The sequence below is a fragment of the Drosophila gunungcola genome, unplaced genomic scaffold (genome assembly GCF_025200985.1).
Source record: "Drosophila gunungcola strain Sukarami unplaced genomic scaffold, Dgunungcola_SK_2 000060F, whole genome shotgun sequence".
Lineage (NCBI taxonomy): Eukaryota > Metazoa > Arthropoda > Insecta > Diptera > Drosophilidae > Drosophila > Drosophila gunungcola.
In genome coordinates, this window is record NW_026453223.1 from 318,716 (window position 1) to 335,469 (window position 16,754).

At 37.0% G+C, this 16,754-nt stretch overlaps 1 protein-coding gene across 1 annotated transcript in view; it reads left to right on the forward strand.

Annotated features, from left to right (window-relative positions):
• Window positions 1–302: 302 nt before the first annotated feature.
• The window catches only part of LOC128264167 (ecdysone-induced protein 74EF), a 36,594-nt gene continuing 20,142 nt past the window's right edge, over window positions 303–16,754 (forward strand). The window contains exon 1 of the mRNA XM_052999527.1: window positions 303–415. Within this exon, the coding sequence (XP_052855487.1) occupies window positions 303–415 (113 nt within the window). The remainder of the gene's footprint in view (window positions 416–16,754) is intronic.

Consider the following 16,754-nt stretch of genomic DNA (forward strand, 5'->3'; position numbering starts at 1 on the left):
TAGGTGGGGTGGCCAGCAGGCAGGCAGATGGCATTGTCATTCTGTGCGAAATTAGGAAGCTCCTGGAAACAGGAGGTGACGACATAAGCACATCCAGCCGCACACACGTGACACGGTTTTTGACTTCTTTTGACTCCTTCACTCCTTGACTCCTTGACTCCTTGACTCCCGCCGCCATCCTTTGACTGCTCCTGTTGCTGTTGCTATTGCTATTGCTGTTGTTGTCTGTGGAGGACTGCCAAGTGGAGGCACGTGTCTCAGCAATTTGGGAGATGTGGCGGAGGTGGCAACTGTGAATGGGAATGGGCATGGGTATGGGCATGGGTATGGGCATGGGTATGGGCATGGGTATGGGCATGGGTATGGGCATGGCCGAGGGCAAGGCCGCAGGCAGGGGAGGGGTCAGGGGTCAGGGGTCAGGGGTGGCGAATGTTGCTGCACTTGTAATGCGGATGCGGATGTGGATGTGGATGTGGATGTGGATGTGGATGTGGATGTGCGAGCCAGCCGCATGGCGGCAAACAATGGTATTACGCTGACTGCAACACCATCACACACACAAAAAGCCGGCGTGAAGGACCTCCAGATTGCAGGAGGCACCCAATCGACCAATCCTCTGGTCGCCAGTCCATCCATGGGGCCAAACAATGTCTCCAAAACAAGCTTTTCAATGGCATCGGGACATCCATCTCGCAATTCTTTGTAATCTTGATTCGGATGCTGGTATGCCATAACCAAAAAAACCAAACTATACTTAAATAAATGAATTACGAAAATAATATTTATGAATAGTTTTGTTTTAGTAACATAGATCAATAGTTTATTTTTTTGCAAGACTCAAGAATATAATTTATTGTTTACAAAAGCTACGCTGCAATTATTGAATTTAAACTTCTTCTCAAAAAAAAAAAAATTATCGAGTATCTATTTACTGGTTAGTAGACAATCAAGTCCTTTATATATACAGTTATTACATTAACAACAATAAAGGAAGCAAACTTCGTAATTCTGAACAGCAAGACAAAAAAATAAAAAACAATTAAACTGCAAATCAACACATATAAGCAAGTAAATCCAAAATGTTTTCAAGAATATTTAATTTTTGAAATAGCTGCAAGGGTATATGAACTTCGGCTTGCCGAAGTCTGCTTCTTTCTTGTTTTTATTCATTTTTGACAGAAATTTCAATTTTTAAATTTTTTTTTTAATTTTGATTTTTATTTTCCTGGCCTTGACAATAAATCAGAAAAGGAAAAGAAAAGGAAACAAAATGTCTACGAAATGAAAATTTCAATTTAATTACTGTACAGAAATTTTAAATGGTTGAAGTGAAAACACTTAAAATCAAAAAGTATTGGAACTGCATTTTTGCTTGTAACTTTTTGTCATGGCCAACAAAAACTATAGCTCGATTTTTCGCTCATACAATTCGGAAATAAACCATTAAATCAAGAAGGTTTAAAATCATGTCATGTTCTTTTTTGACTTTAATGAGTTTCTCCAAGTGTATAGTATGCGAATAACTTTATAAAACTGTCTTAATTCCGCATTTGCAAGAGTCCCGTTGGCGAATTGACAACAACAATAAGAAATAAAGCAAACTTCGGCAAGCCGAAGTTTATATACGCTTGCAGCCATTGCAAAAATTAAATATTCTTGAAAACGAAACTAAACAAAATTTCGATTTATATGCGTATATCTTTAAAAACGTTGAAATGTTGACTTTCAGCTCAATTATTCGATCGTTCCTATGGCAGCTATATGATATATGTAGTTCACGATTTGAATTAACTATCAAATTATTCCAAAATAATTTTTTTTTTTAAATTCAAAAATAGAGAAGTTCGACTTTTTTAAAAGCTTATTAACATTTCGATTGTTATGATGGGAGCTATATGGTATAGTCGTCCGATCCGCCTCGTTCCGACTTATGTACTATCTGCAACAGGAAGACAACCTTTGAGAAAGTTTCATGCAGATAGCTTTAAAATTGAGAGACTTGTTTGCGAAGAAATAGACGGGGCTAGATCGACACTCCTAGCAATGCTGATCAAGAATATATATATCTAATAAGGTCGGAAATGTCTCCTTCACTGCGCTGCCGACTTCTGACTGAAATTAGAATACCCTCTGCAAGGGAACAATAACAAAAACCATGGCAGTTGACGGGCGGAGGAAGAGGAACACATGTGCAAATTGATTTCGAATTTTTGTGGCATAATTCCACAATTCATTTGATCTTCATTTGGCTGTTATCGCAGTGACTCTTTGTTGTTCCTCTGTCGCCAGCGCTGCTGTTGTTACAGTTTTACAATTGTTTGCCATTGCCATTGCCATTCGACGCTAAAGAGGTACATCCCAGGACGACGACGAGTCCTTTTGCCTACTCGAATTACCAGCACATTGACATCGACACATTAGGGCAAGTGCATTCGCAATTGAAGGGAGGGATACAGGACAGGGAGTATAGAGAACGACGGATGAAGGATGAAGGATGCAGGATGAGGGACGAAGGACGTACCACCCCCAGTGAAGCAGTGAAACAAAAAGCTGAGCGAGGCATTGGAGATTTCAGTCGCTGGCTCTGATTCACGCAGTTGTCCATCAGTCGTCCTGCTGGCCATCCATCCATACATCAATCCATCCATCCATCCATCCATCCAACCATCCATTCATTCGCGGCATACTTCCCTTCTGTTGTGAGCGGCAAATGAGCGCTTTAGAGCGACACCCCGAGGTGTTGGCTATCGCAGTCACTTGAGAGGACGACTCCTGGCAGGTCCTGTCCATGCGTTCCATCCCCATCCAAATTACGCCTTCCTTCCTGCCAAATCGAGCATATGCGCACTTGGATTAGGCCGGAATGAGTGCCTATTTAGGGATCTGACGTGTCCAGTTGCAAATGATCTTGAGCCCCCATTTAAGAGAAAACGAATTAGTGACTTATAAAGACGTTTAATTTCAGGGCAGAGCTTTGAAACCAAAGACTTGTCCTTAACAACCCAAGCTTACAAAATAAATAAATCAAATCCTGTAATTTGTTTACCGTTTATCAGGGACCTTAATGATTATTCATGAGTATTATTTAATAGCTCTTAAAATAGCTATTATTGTTTTGAGCCAAAAAAATATCAAAATAACTATTATCGTTGTGAACCAAAAAATATCGCCCAACATATAATGATTATTTTTTATTTTAATTCGAAATTACATTTTTGGTTCGTCTTGATGTGCTTTATAAGCTAACAAAACAATCTCTGGCAAAAATGCTGCACAAAAAAGTTATCCGTCGTTGAGTGAAATTTTTCGCTAAAAAAATAATCATTAAATTGTAATTTCTATTACATCACTTAAATGATATTTATACACTGAATTTTTCTTTAATCTAAAAGCATAGTTGTACCCTACATAAAGAAATTGATTAATTAATATAATTATTATCCTAGGGTAAACTTTAAGTCAAAACTTTACAATGCAGTAAAGTATAAAGTATATATATCTTTGATCAGCATCTAGGAGAGTCAATCTAGCCATGTCCGTCAGACTGCTCCAATCTACACCCAGAGAAAAATCCTTGTAAATCCAAATATTCACTTTGAATTAAATATTTTCGGTACTGATTTAGCACCGAGGGGTGTTTTGTGTGCGTTACACTTTCATTTTTATATTTTAGTATGGAATATTTTAATTTTAAATTTAAAAAAAATGAAATCCACAAATCCAACATTTTTTCATTGGATCAACCAATGTTAATAATACCATTATCATGTTTTAGTTGATTTTAAGTAAGTTTATATTTTGAAAACCAATGTAACATTCAAATATTTTAATATTTAGTTTTACTATAGGGTTTTTCTCTGGGTGTACGCAAGCTAGCCTCTCAGCTTTGAAGCTACAAAGATACAAGCTATACAACATTCTGAAATCCAATTAAAAAAATAATTTTATTCACCCAAATACATTAATAGTTTCCGTTTTCATATATTTACCGCACATACTTTTAAAAGAAAACTTTGTGTTAAAAAAACTCGAAATTATAAATATTTTAAATCTATGATCTCAAACACTTTTAATACTTTTTTGATTGTGATAATATTGTGATCTAGTTTCACTTAGTAATATATTTTCTAAAAGGGCCAAAACTATACCGGGTTTTCTTTTTATGTTGTCATACCCAATGAATTTCCTAATTTCCCAATTTCGAATTTTCCTAGGGCTCGACCAACCGATGGTGAGTAAAATATTTGCCATCAGTAAAGTCCTCGGGTCGCTTGTGATGACAAGCGACTTGGAAAGCTGGATGGGAATGTCTCAATTGAAATCGGACGTGTAGTGCACTTGTGCAGGACCACCGTGAGTGCCGGTGCCGCCACCCTTCGATATTCGCCACCCCATTGAGATGGGTTTGCTGATCAGTGTTGCCAGCTTAGCCTTTTTTAGGCTAGAATATGAATACATATATTGAACAGCTTATACAAATTGTAAATAGCCTGTAGTCATAAATTGATCATATTTTTAAGCCCATATAGTCCATTTATATAAATAAGTACATCAAAGAAAAGCAACGACAGCCCTGTAAATTCGACCACGTCTAAGCTCTTATGTTTGATATTAATGAACCGCGCTTGTATCCGTTTCTTTATGTAGTACATACGTATCTACTCGTTTTGTTTTAATGGATTTGTCTATTTTATATTTATATATAAACATCTTAACATACATATATTAAATACGTTGTAGTGCTTAATTAAATTTGTTAAAAACCAACAATTATATTTGTATTGTATGCAAGAAGAATTAGGTTTTTGCTTAAAATGTTCATTATTTAGGGAATATACTTGAAAAGTTTCATAATTTCCTTTTAGGTATAAGCCTATTTAGCTTATTTTTATCCGGAATCTAGCTTATGCGACAACACTGATGCTGAGGTTCAACTGCCCGTGTGCTCTGCTTCATTTGAAATTATTTAGGCAATAATTACTATTGTGTCTTATGCTTACATTTTGAGCCTGCCCAAAAGGGAGGGGGGCAGATGTGGTGGTCCACCCCCTCCACGCCCATTTGCAGTGGGCTTTACGCCCAACCCATTGCCGTCGTCACCCTCTTGACTTAATGAGGCCTTTTTGTGCTCTTGATGGATTTTAAATTGTTGTCATCATCGCTATTTGTTTGAGGCTGGTGCTGATTCTGGTGCTGATGCTGGTGCTGGTGCTGGTGCTCGAGGGGTGAGCAGTCACAGGGGACGACGATGAGGACGAGAGGGGGACTGGGACTCGATCGGGTGGGTAAAAGGCATCCTGCCTGGCTGGGCTAATCCTGGTAGTAGGATTGCGGTCGCAGGCCCTGCTAAGCGGATACGGATGCATTTCTTTGTCTGGGTCAGGCTTTTCACGCTCAAAGCGTCTTATCCGCAGCTTTATCTCTGTCCATTGTCGATTTCGAGCGGGCTAATCATGCTTCTCCACTCAAATAAAGTCAAGCCACGTCAAATGTGTCAAGAATTCGGGGACATCAATAGACAAATGTGATAAAAACAAGAAGGTTTACAAACTAGCAGCTATAAAAAAAGAATATACGTCGTTTTTTTATGCTTGATTTTTGATTATCGGTTAAATTTTATAAAAATGGGAACTTTTATTTTATCCCAAAAAATTTTTTCCAAATAGTTTTTCGATTTGTCCTATGGCAGCTAAGAGATATATTCGTGCGATTTTAATTAAGATTTTTTTAAAACCGTAAAAAATTAAGATTTTATATACTCTATAAATTCGTATATATTTACAATTACGTAATAAAATAATATAAAATTTTAAAAGTGATCCGATTGCTTTTAAAGTAATAACCCACCTGAGTAAAAATACTCTGAATGAAGTCAACTATTTCATAATTACAATGCAATTGAATAAACACAAACTTATCTCTAAGACTGGATTGGATTAAGTAATAAATAGTTTGTACGAATTATTATTTTAATAAAAGGCTTAACAATTGTATTGTATAGAAATATGCTCCTATCACAGTTAACATCTGCGAAACGCACTTAACAGAAATTGCCCATAAGGGTAAATAATAATATTTGTTCAAGGGCACATATTGAACAACTTCTCACATAATAAAAGTTAGTTAAAAAATAAAAGTTGCAGGCATAAAGCAAATTTTTTGTAATTAGTAAAAATTAAAAGATGTATTCAAAGTTAAAGTTTTGAGTATTAAAGTTTATTATGTTATTATTGTTTTGAAACGACAAAGGCATTATAAATTATTTTCTAAATTAAGAGTTTAGTTTTAATAATTGTTTCTTGAAAATAAACTACAGACAGTGTTAAAGTATAAGTATTGATGCAATACTAAATAATGGAGCTCCTAGACTTCTTGTTTTTATTTCTATGCCGAAGAGTCTAAAACTGTAGTCTAAGGATTTTTTAAAGACATATATGTTTTATTTTGATACTTTGGGGTTATTAATTTAATACTCATCTTATTGAGAAATTTGTTTTACCCTAAGGTTTAAAATTCATGTAATAATGGTTTTGGCTATATGACCAGTTTTTTGTTGAGAGTATTTAGTTAGTTTTGGAACTAAAATTAAATTTATTTAAAACAAGAAAGGAAAGCAGCTATTGCAAAAATTAAATATTCTTGAAAACCGTTAAATTTCGATTTATTTGACTATATGTTTAAAAACAATGAAACTTTGATGATTTTCAGCTCAATTATTCGACTGTTCCTCAGGTATATGGTATCGTTTGAGGATTTGAATTAAATTAAAATAGTAAATCTGAACTATGATATATAAATAAATTATATACAAAATAATTTTTGAAAAATATTTCAAAAATAGAGTTTACAATTTCTTTAATTTTTTTTCTTTTTTTAATATCCCGATTGTTCTTTTGGGAGCTATATAATAATAGTCGTCCGATTTTAGTACAACTTGAAGAGCTACGAAAAAAAATTAAAAAACAGCAAAGTTATCATTTGTTTTAATTTTTTTCCGATTGTTCCTATGGGAGCTATATGCTATAGTTGTCCGATCCGGCTCGTTTCGACTTATGTACTACCTGCAATAGAAAGGCAACTTTTGGGAAAGTTTCATGCAGATAGCTTTAAAAATGAGAGGCAAGTTTTCGTAGAAACGCACGGACGGACGGACAGACGGACATGGCTAGATCGAGTCTCCCTGTGATGCTGATCAAGAATATATATAATTTATAGGGTCGGAAGTTTCTCCATCACTGCGTTGCAAACTTCTGACTGAAATTATAATACCCTCTGCAAGGGTTTACAAATCGACTTCTCATTAACGAATTATATTATTTTATATTGGTATGTAACAGATAGGTTTAAAAAGACGGCTTTCCTTAAGAAATTGAAATCAATTAATACTACTGGTAATATTTTACTTTTTATGAAAACCCAATCAATTTGTCAAGTTTAGGAGTTGTATCGAAATAAATAGCAACTTTAAATTTGTCATTTTGGAAGGGGCTCATCATGCTTCTAAAAAGCTTTTGTCTCCGCATCCGATGGCCATTAAAGATTTAGCAACCTGTCGTTTCATTGACTTCACCGCAATGCTGCAAACAGCCCAAACTGGGGAAGAGGGCCCTCCTTGAGTCCTTGTATCGTTGAATCCTCGAGTCCTTGTCTATGCGTCCTGCCTCGCCTGCGTTCACGCATGGTCAGCCTTTGGAAGGGGGATTAGATGGGTGACATCGCAGAAATTGGACGAAAACGGGACGGGAACGGTAAGAGGAACAGCAGCAGGAGCAGGAGCAGGAGCGGGAACGGGAACGGGATCATGAGCCGGAAATGCGGAGCGGCCGCATGCTTTCGCCCCTTTACAGTTGCAAATTACATTCAAATTATACGATTTTGATAAGAGGGACATTCAAAAGTTTCCAATTTCAAGTTGTGCCGCTCTTCAAGTGCGCCGCATTGCCCTTCGTTTCGTCCTGTTTCGTCCTTTTACCCGTCAAAAAGTTCCCGCTAAACTTGTCACAAACTGTGTGCGTGTGCAGGAGCAGGATGAAAGAGCACAGCACAGCACAGCACAGCACAGCACAGCACAGCACAGCAAGATGCGGATCCAGATGCGGATACTGAGTGCGGAGTGCGGATGCGAGTGCGGGCGCGGAACTGCAAAGGCAATGGCAAAGGCAAAGGCAATGGCAATGCCAAAAAGTTGACATATGTGCGCCCCGAGCACTTTTCCGGAAACAGCAGGGCGACATTTTTTCCATTTCTACCTTCCTACTCCCTTCCTTCTATATGTGTATCTTTATTTTGTACTTGTACTTGTACTTGTACTTTTATTTTCATTTTTATTTTTTTTTTTATATTTGCAATGAGTTTTGGAGTATATCTTCAGCATCAAGGGACATTCACTTGATTTCAGTTGAGAGTCCATGATAATCGCGTTGTTGTTGGCCTTGTAGTTTTTTGATGTATCTCATCTCGTTGCCCTCGAAAATTGTATGACTTAAAAATTGATGTCCTGGGAAGGCGGAGCCACACAAACTAGTCGCCCCAGCTATATATAGAATATAAACCTACCACCACCCACCCACCCATTTACATTCCATCCTTTTTTTTTATCGCAGATACAGAGTCAAACGGACAAAGTCCGTGTGTACGAGTGTTTTCATAATAAATACAGGAAAATGCAAAGTAAAATTGAATTTCTTAAAATGATGCCAATTAAATCGAAAGATTCAAATCATGTAAATGTTTTATTTGTAGACCTTAGCTATTGAAGTTGAGCAACGTTAATTTGATCGTTTTACACTTCGTTTGTACGCAGTTTGTGTGGAATTTTTAAGGCTGATAAGATATCAATCAAAAACACCTCTTAACGAGGTAAAAAAGTCGTGACGATCGCACCTTTAACATACAAAATATCTGATTTCAAATTTTGTGACGATAAATGAATGAACATTCGACTAAATAAATACACTTTTTAAGTGTGTGATTTTTTTCACAAAAAAGTAGTAATTTAGCCATTAGAAGGCAGAAATTAATTAATTTAATTTTTCAAATGATAATGGGAATCGTTAGATTGGGTCATTAGCAGCACAAAACAACTAGTTTTGGCCAAGTGACAGCAAAAACGCTTTCAAAAAACAGTATTCTAGGCATAGCAATGAAACTAAAGGTCCAATAATGAAATGAGATATCCCATCAATTGGCATCAATCCTGGGCATTTTTTATTTTTGTCCCCTTTTGCGAAACATGGACAAAAATAAATATTTCAAGGAGTAATGCAGTTTCCCATGGCAGCTATATGACATCGTTTTCCGATTTAAATAAAATTATATGCGTAAGTCAAAAATATTTAATTAATACCAAAATAATTTCGTTAGAAAATTTCAAAATAGACAAGTTCCATTTTTTTTAAATTTGTTCTTTAATATTCCGATTGTTCCCATGGGAGTTATGATATAGTCGGCCGATCTTAATAAAATTTAAACCGAAAGCTGGTTCCGACTTATATACACTCAAAAAAAAAGTAGCCTTACATTTCAGAAAATCGCCCGTGATTCTAAATCGCCATAGAATCAATTACTTTTATTTTAGTGTTTAGGAAAATTTTACTTTAGAAATCAAAATGGAGAGATTGAAAAATAACAAGCATGTTTTTTTCTAGGTCTAAAGACGATTTTTTTGATTTTATTAACCTTGCAGTGGGTAGTTTTCTTAAAATTATGACGATTTTTTGTGTAAATTTAGGGCGATTCCCCTTTTTTTTTTAATTCAATGAACAAGAAATTGTTCTTTTTTTATATTTTTTTAGTGTAAAACCGTTCTGTAAATAGTAGAAAATGTCCTCCCATTGGTTGAGAATACTTGTTTTTTAGGGATCGCAATTTATAAAACAGTCATGGTCGAGTGGCTTTGAGCTTTGAGGTAAGAGTTTTTTAAATATGTACAAATAATTATAAAATGTAAATATTTAATAAAATAAAATGTATAATAAATAAATAACATACAAAATAAAATACAAACATTTCAAGAAATATTTACCATTGAATTTAGAAAGGCTTGGTAGTTAAATTAAGACAAAAACGCCCTATTTTCAGAAAACTTTTCTAAACTTAAGACATATTTTTCTTAATTTTATGGTTACTGCATTCCATTTAAGAAAATATTGTAAAGCTTTTTAGAAAAGCCTTCCTTATATTTAAGAAATTCATTTTCTAAAAACACAGTCGACACGCCATTGGCTGAAATTCATCGGCGACTTTCTCGAACCAATGGCGAATTTCTTAAATCAAGGGCGTTTTTCCTTTGTGTACTTTCTGCAATAGAAAGAAAACTTTCGGAAAAGTTTCACGCACATAGCTTTAAAACTGAGAGACTAGTTTCCGTAGAAACGGTCAGCCAGACTGACGGACGGACATGGCTAAATCGACTCTCCTAGTGATGTTGACCAAGAATATATATACTTTATAGGGTCGGAGATGTCTCCTTCACTGCGTTGCAAACTTTTGACTGAAATAATAATACCCTCTGCAAGGGTATATAAATCGATTAAAAAATGAACTTTTTTCTCACAGTTTTGATCCCGATTTTCCATCCGTTTTGGTCTTTCGAGCAAAAAAAATGCACGTGATTTGGGACAAATCCTCGTAGCTTTCAAAAAAGTTATATTTGACTTTTCAGAACAAACAAATACTACTTCTTTGCTCGCTTGGAGGAAATGACCTTTTCCGAGTCAGCTCTTGTTTTTTTTTTTGTTCCATTTGAGTGTGCTGGTTTTAACAATCAACTTTTTGCGTCGAGGAATGAACAGATTTGTTTTTACAAATAAGAAAAATCTAAGTTCATCCGCCAAACGCGAAAAGTCAATGTCATACTATTGAGTAATTCTAAATTGTAAAACCGTTATAAGATGACAGAGGCAAACTGGCAGTTAGTTTGGAAAACTACACTTTACAATAAAATCCAAATCCAAAAATACAAGCTTTATTAAGTAACCTTAAAAAAGGCCTTTTCTGTAAAAAAGGATTTTGTCTCTTTATTATTTTAGTTTTATATTATTTTTATATTCTTTAGTAAGCATTATAAATAAATTTGAACTGCTTTAGAACAGGAAAAATTTGTGTCACAACTACAAGATTTTATGAGTTTCCTAACTTGTTACTTTACTTTAAAATGAAACATGAATGATTTATGACCCGTTTTCGGTGTGAGGTTTAATTAATTTGTAACGCATTGTAATTTCTTATCAGTATCTTTTAACAAATTTGTAAATTAAACCAATTGAATTAAGTAATGGCTTACTTCCTTCTACCTTGTTTCTGTGTTGTTTCGGGCGCAATCGCTATATTATTTACCAGAAATGTTTTATGACCTGTTTTTATGTACTACAAGGGGGCAATTTAGTTTCAGTCAAATGTTTGCAACGCAATAAAGCAGACGTTCCTGACTTTTTTTAATTTTTTTGGAAGAAACCCTTCCAAAAGCCTTAGAATTGTTAAGTTTGCTTCCTTTCTTGTTCAGTGTAAAGTTACTAAACACCCAAAAAAAAACCGAAAGTTATTTTAAATAAGTGTGTTTTGAAGACACTGAGTATTAATTTAATACTAAGTAATATATTCACTATACTTTTTAGTTTTATTTCTCTACCGAAGAGACTAACACTGTAGCCTAAGGCTTTATTTTTAAACCACATAAGTTTTATTTTGTTAGTTTCTGGGTATTAATTTAATAGTCATCTTATTGGGTAATTTTTCATAGCCAATAGTTTAAAATTCTTGTAAGTTTAGTTTCTATGGCCTTTTTTTTATTTGCTCGAATTTCAGCTTGACAAGCGTAATTGAACTTCCTCCTCCTGTGTGCATGCGCTTGTGTATGGGGGGCATTCAAGAAACTAATAGGCTAAATTAAGCGCGTTTAAGCGCGACAAGGAATAAAAATGCGTTCTGCAATCAAAGTAAAAACGTCGAAAAAACAGGAAAGGGTGGGTAGGTGGCAAAGGAAAGGAGATGGGAGGGGAGGGGAGGGGAGGGCGGCTTGGTATTTCAGAAATGTTTAACAGCGCACACAGACATCACAAAAGAAAAATATAAAAGGGGGCGGATGGCAAAGGGGGCGGCAGCTAGTGCTCCAAGTAGTGGGCGTGGTGCAGCCGCAAGGAACGAGCAAAAAATGACAGCAGCATCAGCTAAATGAGTTGAAGGACGAAACAGGCGAATGGGGGTGATATCAAAGTCCTGGCAAAATGGCGTCAGCAGGTTGAGGGCGTGGGGGGACGAGCACTTTCCGAGCACCAAACCATTTTCATTTTGCTTTCCTTTTCATACCCATTAGTCGCATAGAAACAAAAGGGTATATTTGGTTTTAGCAGGCGGAATCTTCAAAGAATATACATATACATATTCTTGATAAAGTAGCGCGGGAGGATCTCTTTCAAAGATAAAGCTATGACATATATTTTTGTTATGGTTAAAAAGTGTTTTTTGTTTTGCGGAATATCAAAACATAAGGAATTTTAGCTAATCAAACTTCGATATTTTTGATACCTTAAGATTTTGAAAACAAACAATAGTTTGGAATCAGTTCATGAAGTTGCCAAGGGCGAATAATTTATTCAAACTGATTTAAATATTGTATAAATGAACTTGAATGGAGAATAAAAAATGAGCAACTTAACCCATTACCAGATTATAAATATAGATATAATTTGTTTGTATGCATGCAACATTGCTATTCCTTAAGCGGGCTATGAATAATGGGTATTAACGTAGTCGCGACACTCGAAAATGCCAGTAATTTTCGTTTTATTTCTATTTTTTTGTCTTTCGCATTTTTTAGCCCTCTGCTGCTCTTTTCTGTTCCTTAAACTTTTCCCTTTTTTTCGATTTTCTCGTTGCTGTTGTTGTCGGGCGCTTTTTTCTGTTGCGGCAGCTATTTGAAAATTTTTAAAAGATGCTTTTAGCGGTAAATAATGAAAAGTTAAAAAGCCACATCAATGAGATACATTTTTCTTACTTTACTGGCAAAGTGATGGCGAGGTGGTTTTTTTTTTCGACCCCATATGCCTGCTCTAAAAGTGTGTGTGTGTGTGTGTGTGTGTGTGTGTGTGTGTGCGGAAAAGAGTCCTGGATGTCCTGTGTGTAAGCCATCATCAGTGAAAACAACAGCAGCAATCACTTTTTTTCGGGAAAGAGAAAAGAGAGCTCTTTTTCTTTGGTTTTTCGTTTCGCAAAAATTGAAAGATGTCGTCCCAGGCAGCAACAAAAACAACAACATCAATAAATAAGGGAAAAACAAACTAGAAAACTTTGGGGCTCTGTTGTTATTGCTTTGGTTTCTTGTTTTTGGGGTTTTTGCTTGGCTTTTTGCTGGCTTTGTTGGTTAAATGAAATGGAATAGATGGATAGGAGCCTTAATTGATGTTATGATGATCACCATCAACATCCAACCCACCCCCCACCCCCTCTCCCCACATGATGGTTTGCCATTGCATTCCCTGTGTTCACAGTGATATGTTCTTTGTGGCCAACGCTGCGTATGAGTAACATGCGAGCAGAGCAAAGGCAAGCTTGCCTGCGGCCAGTGGGTGGCTCCGGGTGGCTCTGAGTGGTGTTGGGCTGCAATGGGTGGCAATGGGTGGCAATGGGTGGCAATGGGTGGCTCTGGAGCTGAATGGATGGCTGGTGTGCAGTGGCTGTGGCCAACAGTTTGGCTGTGTGTGTGCGTGCAGATACAATTTGTAATGATACACAAATTAGTATCCTAAATGGATGCTTAATAGCCTGCTTCACAGCCTCGTTCCCCCACTCCTCGTACGCTTGTCTGCAGCTGTGTGTGCCTGTGTGTAACTTTGGGAAAGTACTTGCCCACGTACACTCGCACACAGAGAACACTTAGTTGTGTTTGTACTGGGTACGGGTGCCCTTTGACCTGACGCAGTGCATTTAAACGCAGCCTTAAAGCTATTCTTTATCAAATGCGGTAGAAACCAGGGCTGTGAACCCATTTCAATTTGGTCTTGGTTCGGTTAAGGGTTCGAGCCTTAACGATATGCTGGAACACGGTTCAGGTTCGACGCAGGGTTACAAAGACATTTTCTGTTTAACTAAATAATAATGCGTAAAATAAGTCTAATTTTTTACCATTTGTTCACATGGACACTGATTCAAACATGACATCAAACATGGTTACATAAAGGGTAAATACACTTTTTAAAATTTTGTCTTTCGTTCCGCTTTGAAAAAGAATAAAGCTCAATAAATCTGAACCACTCCGGTTTGAAGTAATCCCACTCCGGAGTGGTTCACAGCCCTGGTAAAAACCACGTTTACTAGAATTCCATCACAATCAATCAAAAATGGTAACGAAGCAAGCCAACCATTTACATATATTTTATTTAGTGAATATTTTTTGAAACTGCAAAACAAAATCAAGTAACGCATGACTGGCGTAAAAAAACGTATGGAAATTATTTTAATTATGAGAATTATTCAAGAATTATTCAATATAAACATTAAATTCAATAAATACAATCTACAAACTCATCGAAATTATATGAATGTGTTTTAAAATGACACGAAGTACTAACAAATTTCCTTTTTTAAACAAGAAAGGAAGCAAACTTCGGCAAGCCGAAGTTCATATTCCCGTGCAGCTATTGCAAGAATTAAATATTTTTGAAAACCTTAAAATTATGATTTACTTGCGTATATGTTTAAAATCATTGAAGCTATGATGATTTGCAGCTCAATTATTTGATAGTTATTTTATAAATTTTTATTATTTCTATGGGAGCTGTATGATATAGTCGTCCGATTTTGTTATTATTTAAACCGTAATTCTAAAATATTTAACCATTACTATATGTCGAAGAACTAAAAAAAAAATTAAAAAACAGCAAAGTTATAATTTTTTTTTATTTATTTTTTCGATTGTTCCTATGGGAGCTATATGCTATAGTCGTCCGATCTGGCTCTTTTCGACTTATATACTACCTGCAATAGAAAGACAACTTTTTGGAAAGTTTCATTCAGATAGCTTTAAAACTGAGAGGCTAGTTTGCGTAGAAACGGACGGACAGACGGACGGACAGACGGACGGACAGACGGACGGACAGACGGATATGGCTAGATCGACTCTGCTAGTGATGCTGATCAAGAATATATATACTTTATAGGGTCGGAAATGTCTCCTTCACTGCGTTGCAAACTTCTGACTGAAATTATAATACCCTCTGCAAGGGTATAAAAAATAAGAAAAAACAAAAATATATAAGATTTGGTAGCAGATTAAGTAATCTTTAAGTTGAATTTTGTTTTCAAAGTTAAACCATTATTTTAAGACAATATAATTAAATTTCTTTAAAGTGATTTTGGTGGTACTTTTCAGAAAAATTCCTTATATGTGGCAATACTATGGGCCATAACCTTTAATTTTGGAAATCATTTTTGTCCATCTGATTGTGTTACAATGGCTATTATCTCAGATCTCAATATCTCGTTCTTCTGAATGCTACAGCTCCATCGGTAATTTGGCCCACCTTTCGGCGCGTATTTTCGCTCTTTAAAACACAAATCACTCGACAACAGCGAACTTGGGCGGATACATATCATATGTGTGTTGGCAGCCAGTTAGGCATTTTTCAAACTTATTTTCGTTCTCCTCATGATAAAGTTTTAATCATTTCGACCCAGGCCGAAAAAAAACCAAAATATAGAAGGAGTCGGCGACAACGGATCCAATGAGTGGCCCATTAGGACCCCTAGCAGGCCGCCTTAAAGTCGAGCTCTTCATTTTCCTTTTCCTTTTCCGTTCCCATTTTCATTTTGTATTCTGTCCCATTCGACGAAGGACACCCCCGCTGAAAACGAGGAAATACGAGGAGCTTAGTGCCACCAAACGAAACGAAACAAAACGAAACGAAACGAAACGAAACGAAGGCAAAAGGAGCTCCGGAGCGGCAGACAGGCATTTGGGGACTTTCAGCTGAATGTATTGTTTTAAGGAGTCGCTAAGATACAGGACGATTACAGGACGACGAGGTCCTGGCGCTGCGCAACTGCAGGCGAGTCGGAATCGCAATTCGGCGCCGAAAGAAAGTGGCAAGAAAAGCGGCAACAGTGCCTAGCATTTGCTGCTGCCGTCGCTGCTGCAGCAGCAGTCGTCGGCCTGTTCGTCCTGTTCGTCCTGGTCGTCCTGTGTCATCGACACATTTAACAAGGATTAATTCATTGCGCAGCAGCGGCAACAACAGCAACAACAGCAACAACAACAGCAACAGCAACATGAACGGGGGTGGTGGGGGTTCGAACTCCATTTTGCTGCCCGCTGATTGGCGGAATGTCCTTGTTTGGTAAGTGGTTTGTGCGTTTGAGCGAGACAACTAGTGTGTGCCGACGGCACAGGACACCACTGCTGCTGCCGGCGTCGCCGTGTCTGTGTTGCCATCTCTGTCGCCAGCGCTGTTGCCGTCTCTCTCTCCGGTGATGAGCAACTCCTAGACGGTTCCGGCGGCGCATTCGAATCAAATCGAGTCGCCAGCTGGAGCAACCGCTCGGATGCTCGACCAGGAGCATCGGCCAGGACCAGCCCGATCACAGGATGTCCGTGCGACGGCAGAAGGATTCCCACCTCTCTCTTTCTTCCCCTTTCCCCCTTTTTCTATGTCCGTTCCTTTTGGAAGTTCCCGTCTTGACATGACGCCGCTAAGGATCCATGCAATTAGTCCTCGCGAGGACAACGGAATGCGACTCCTTGGTCCGATTTCGATTCGGAT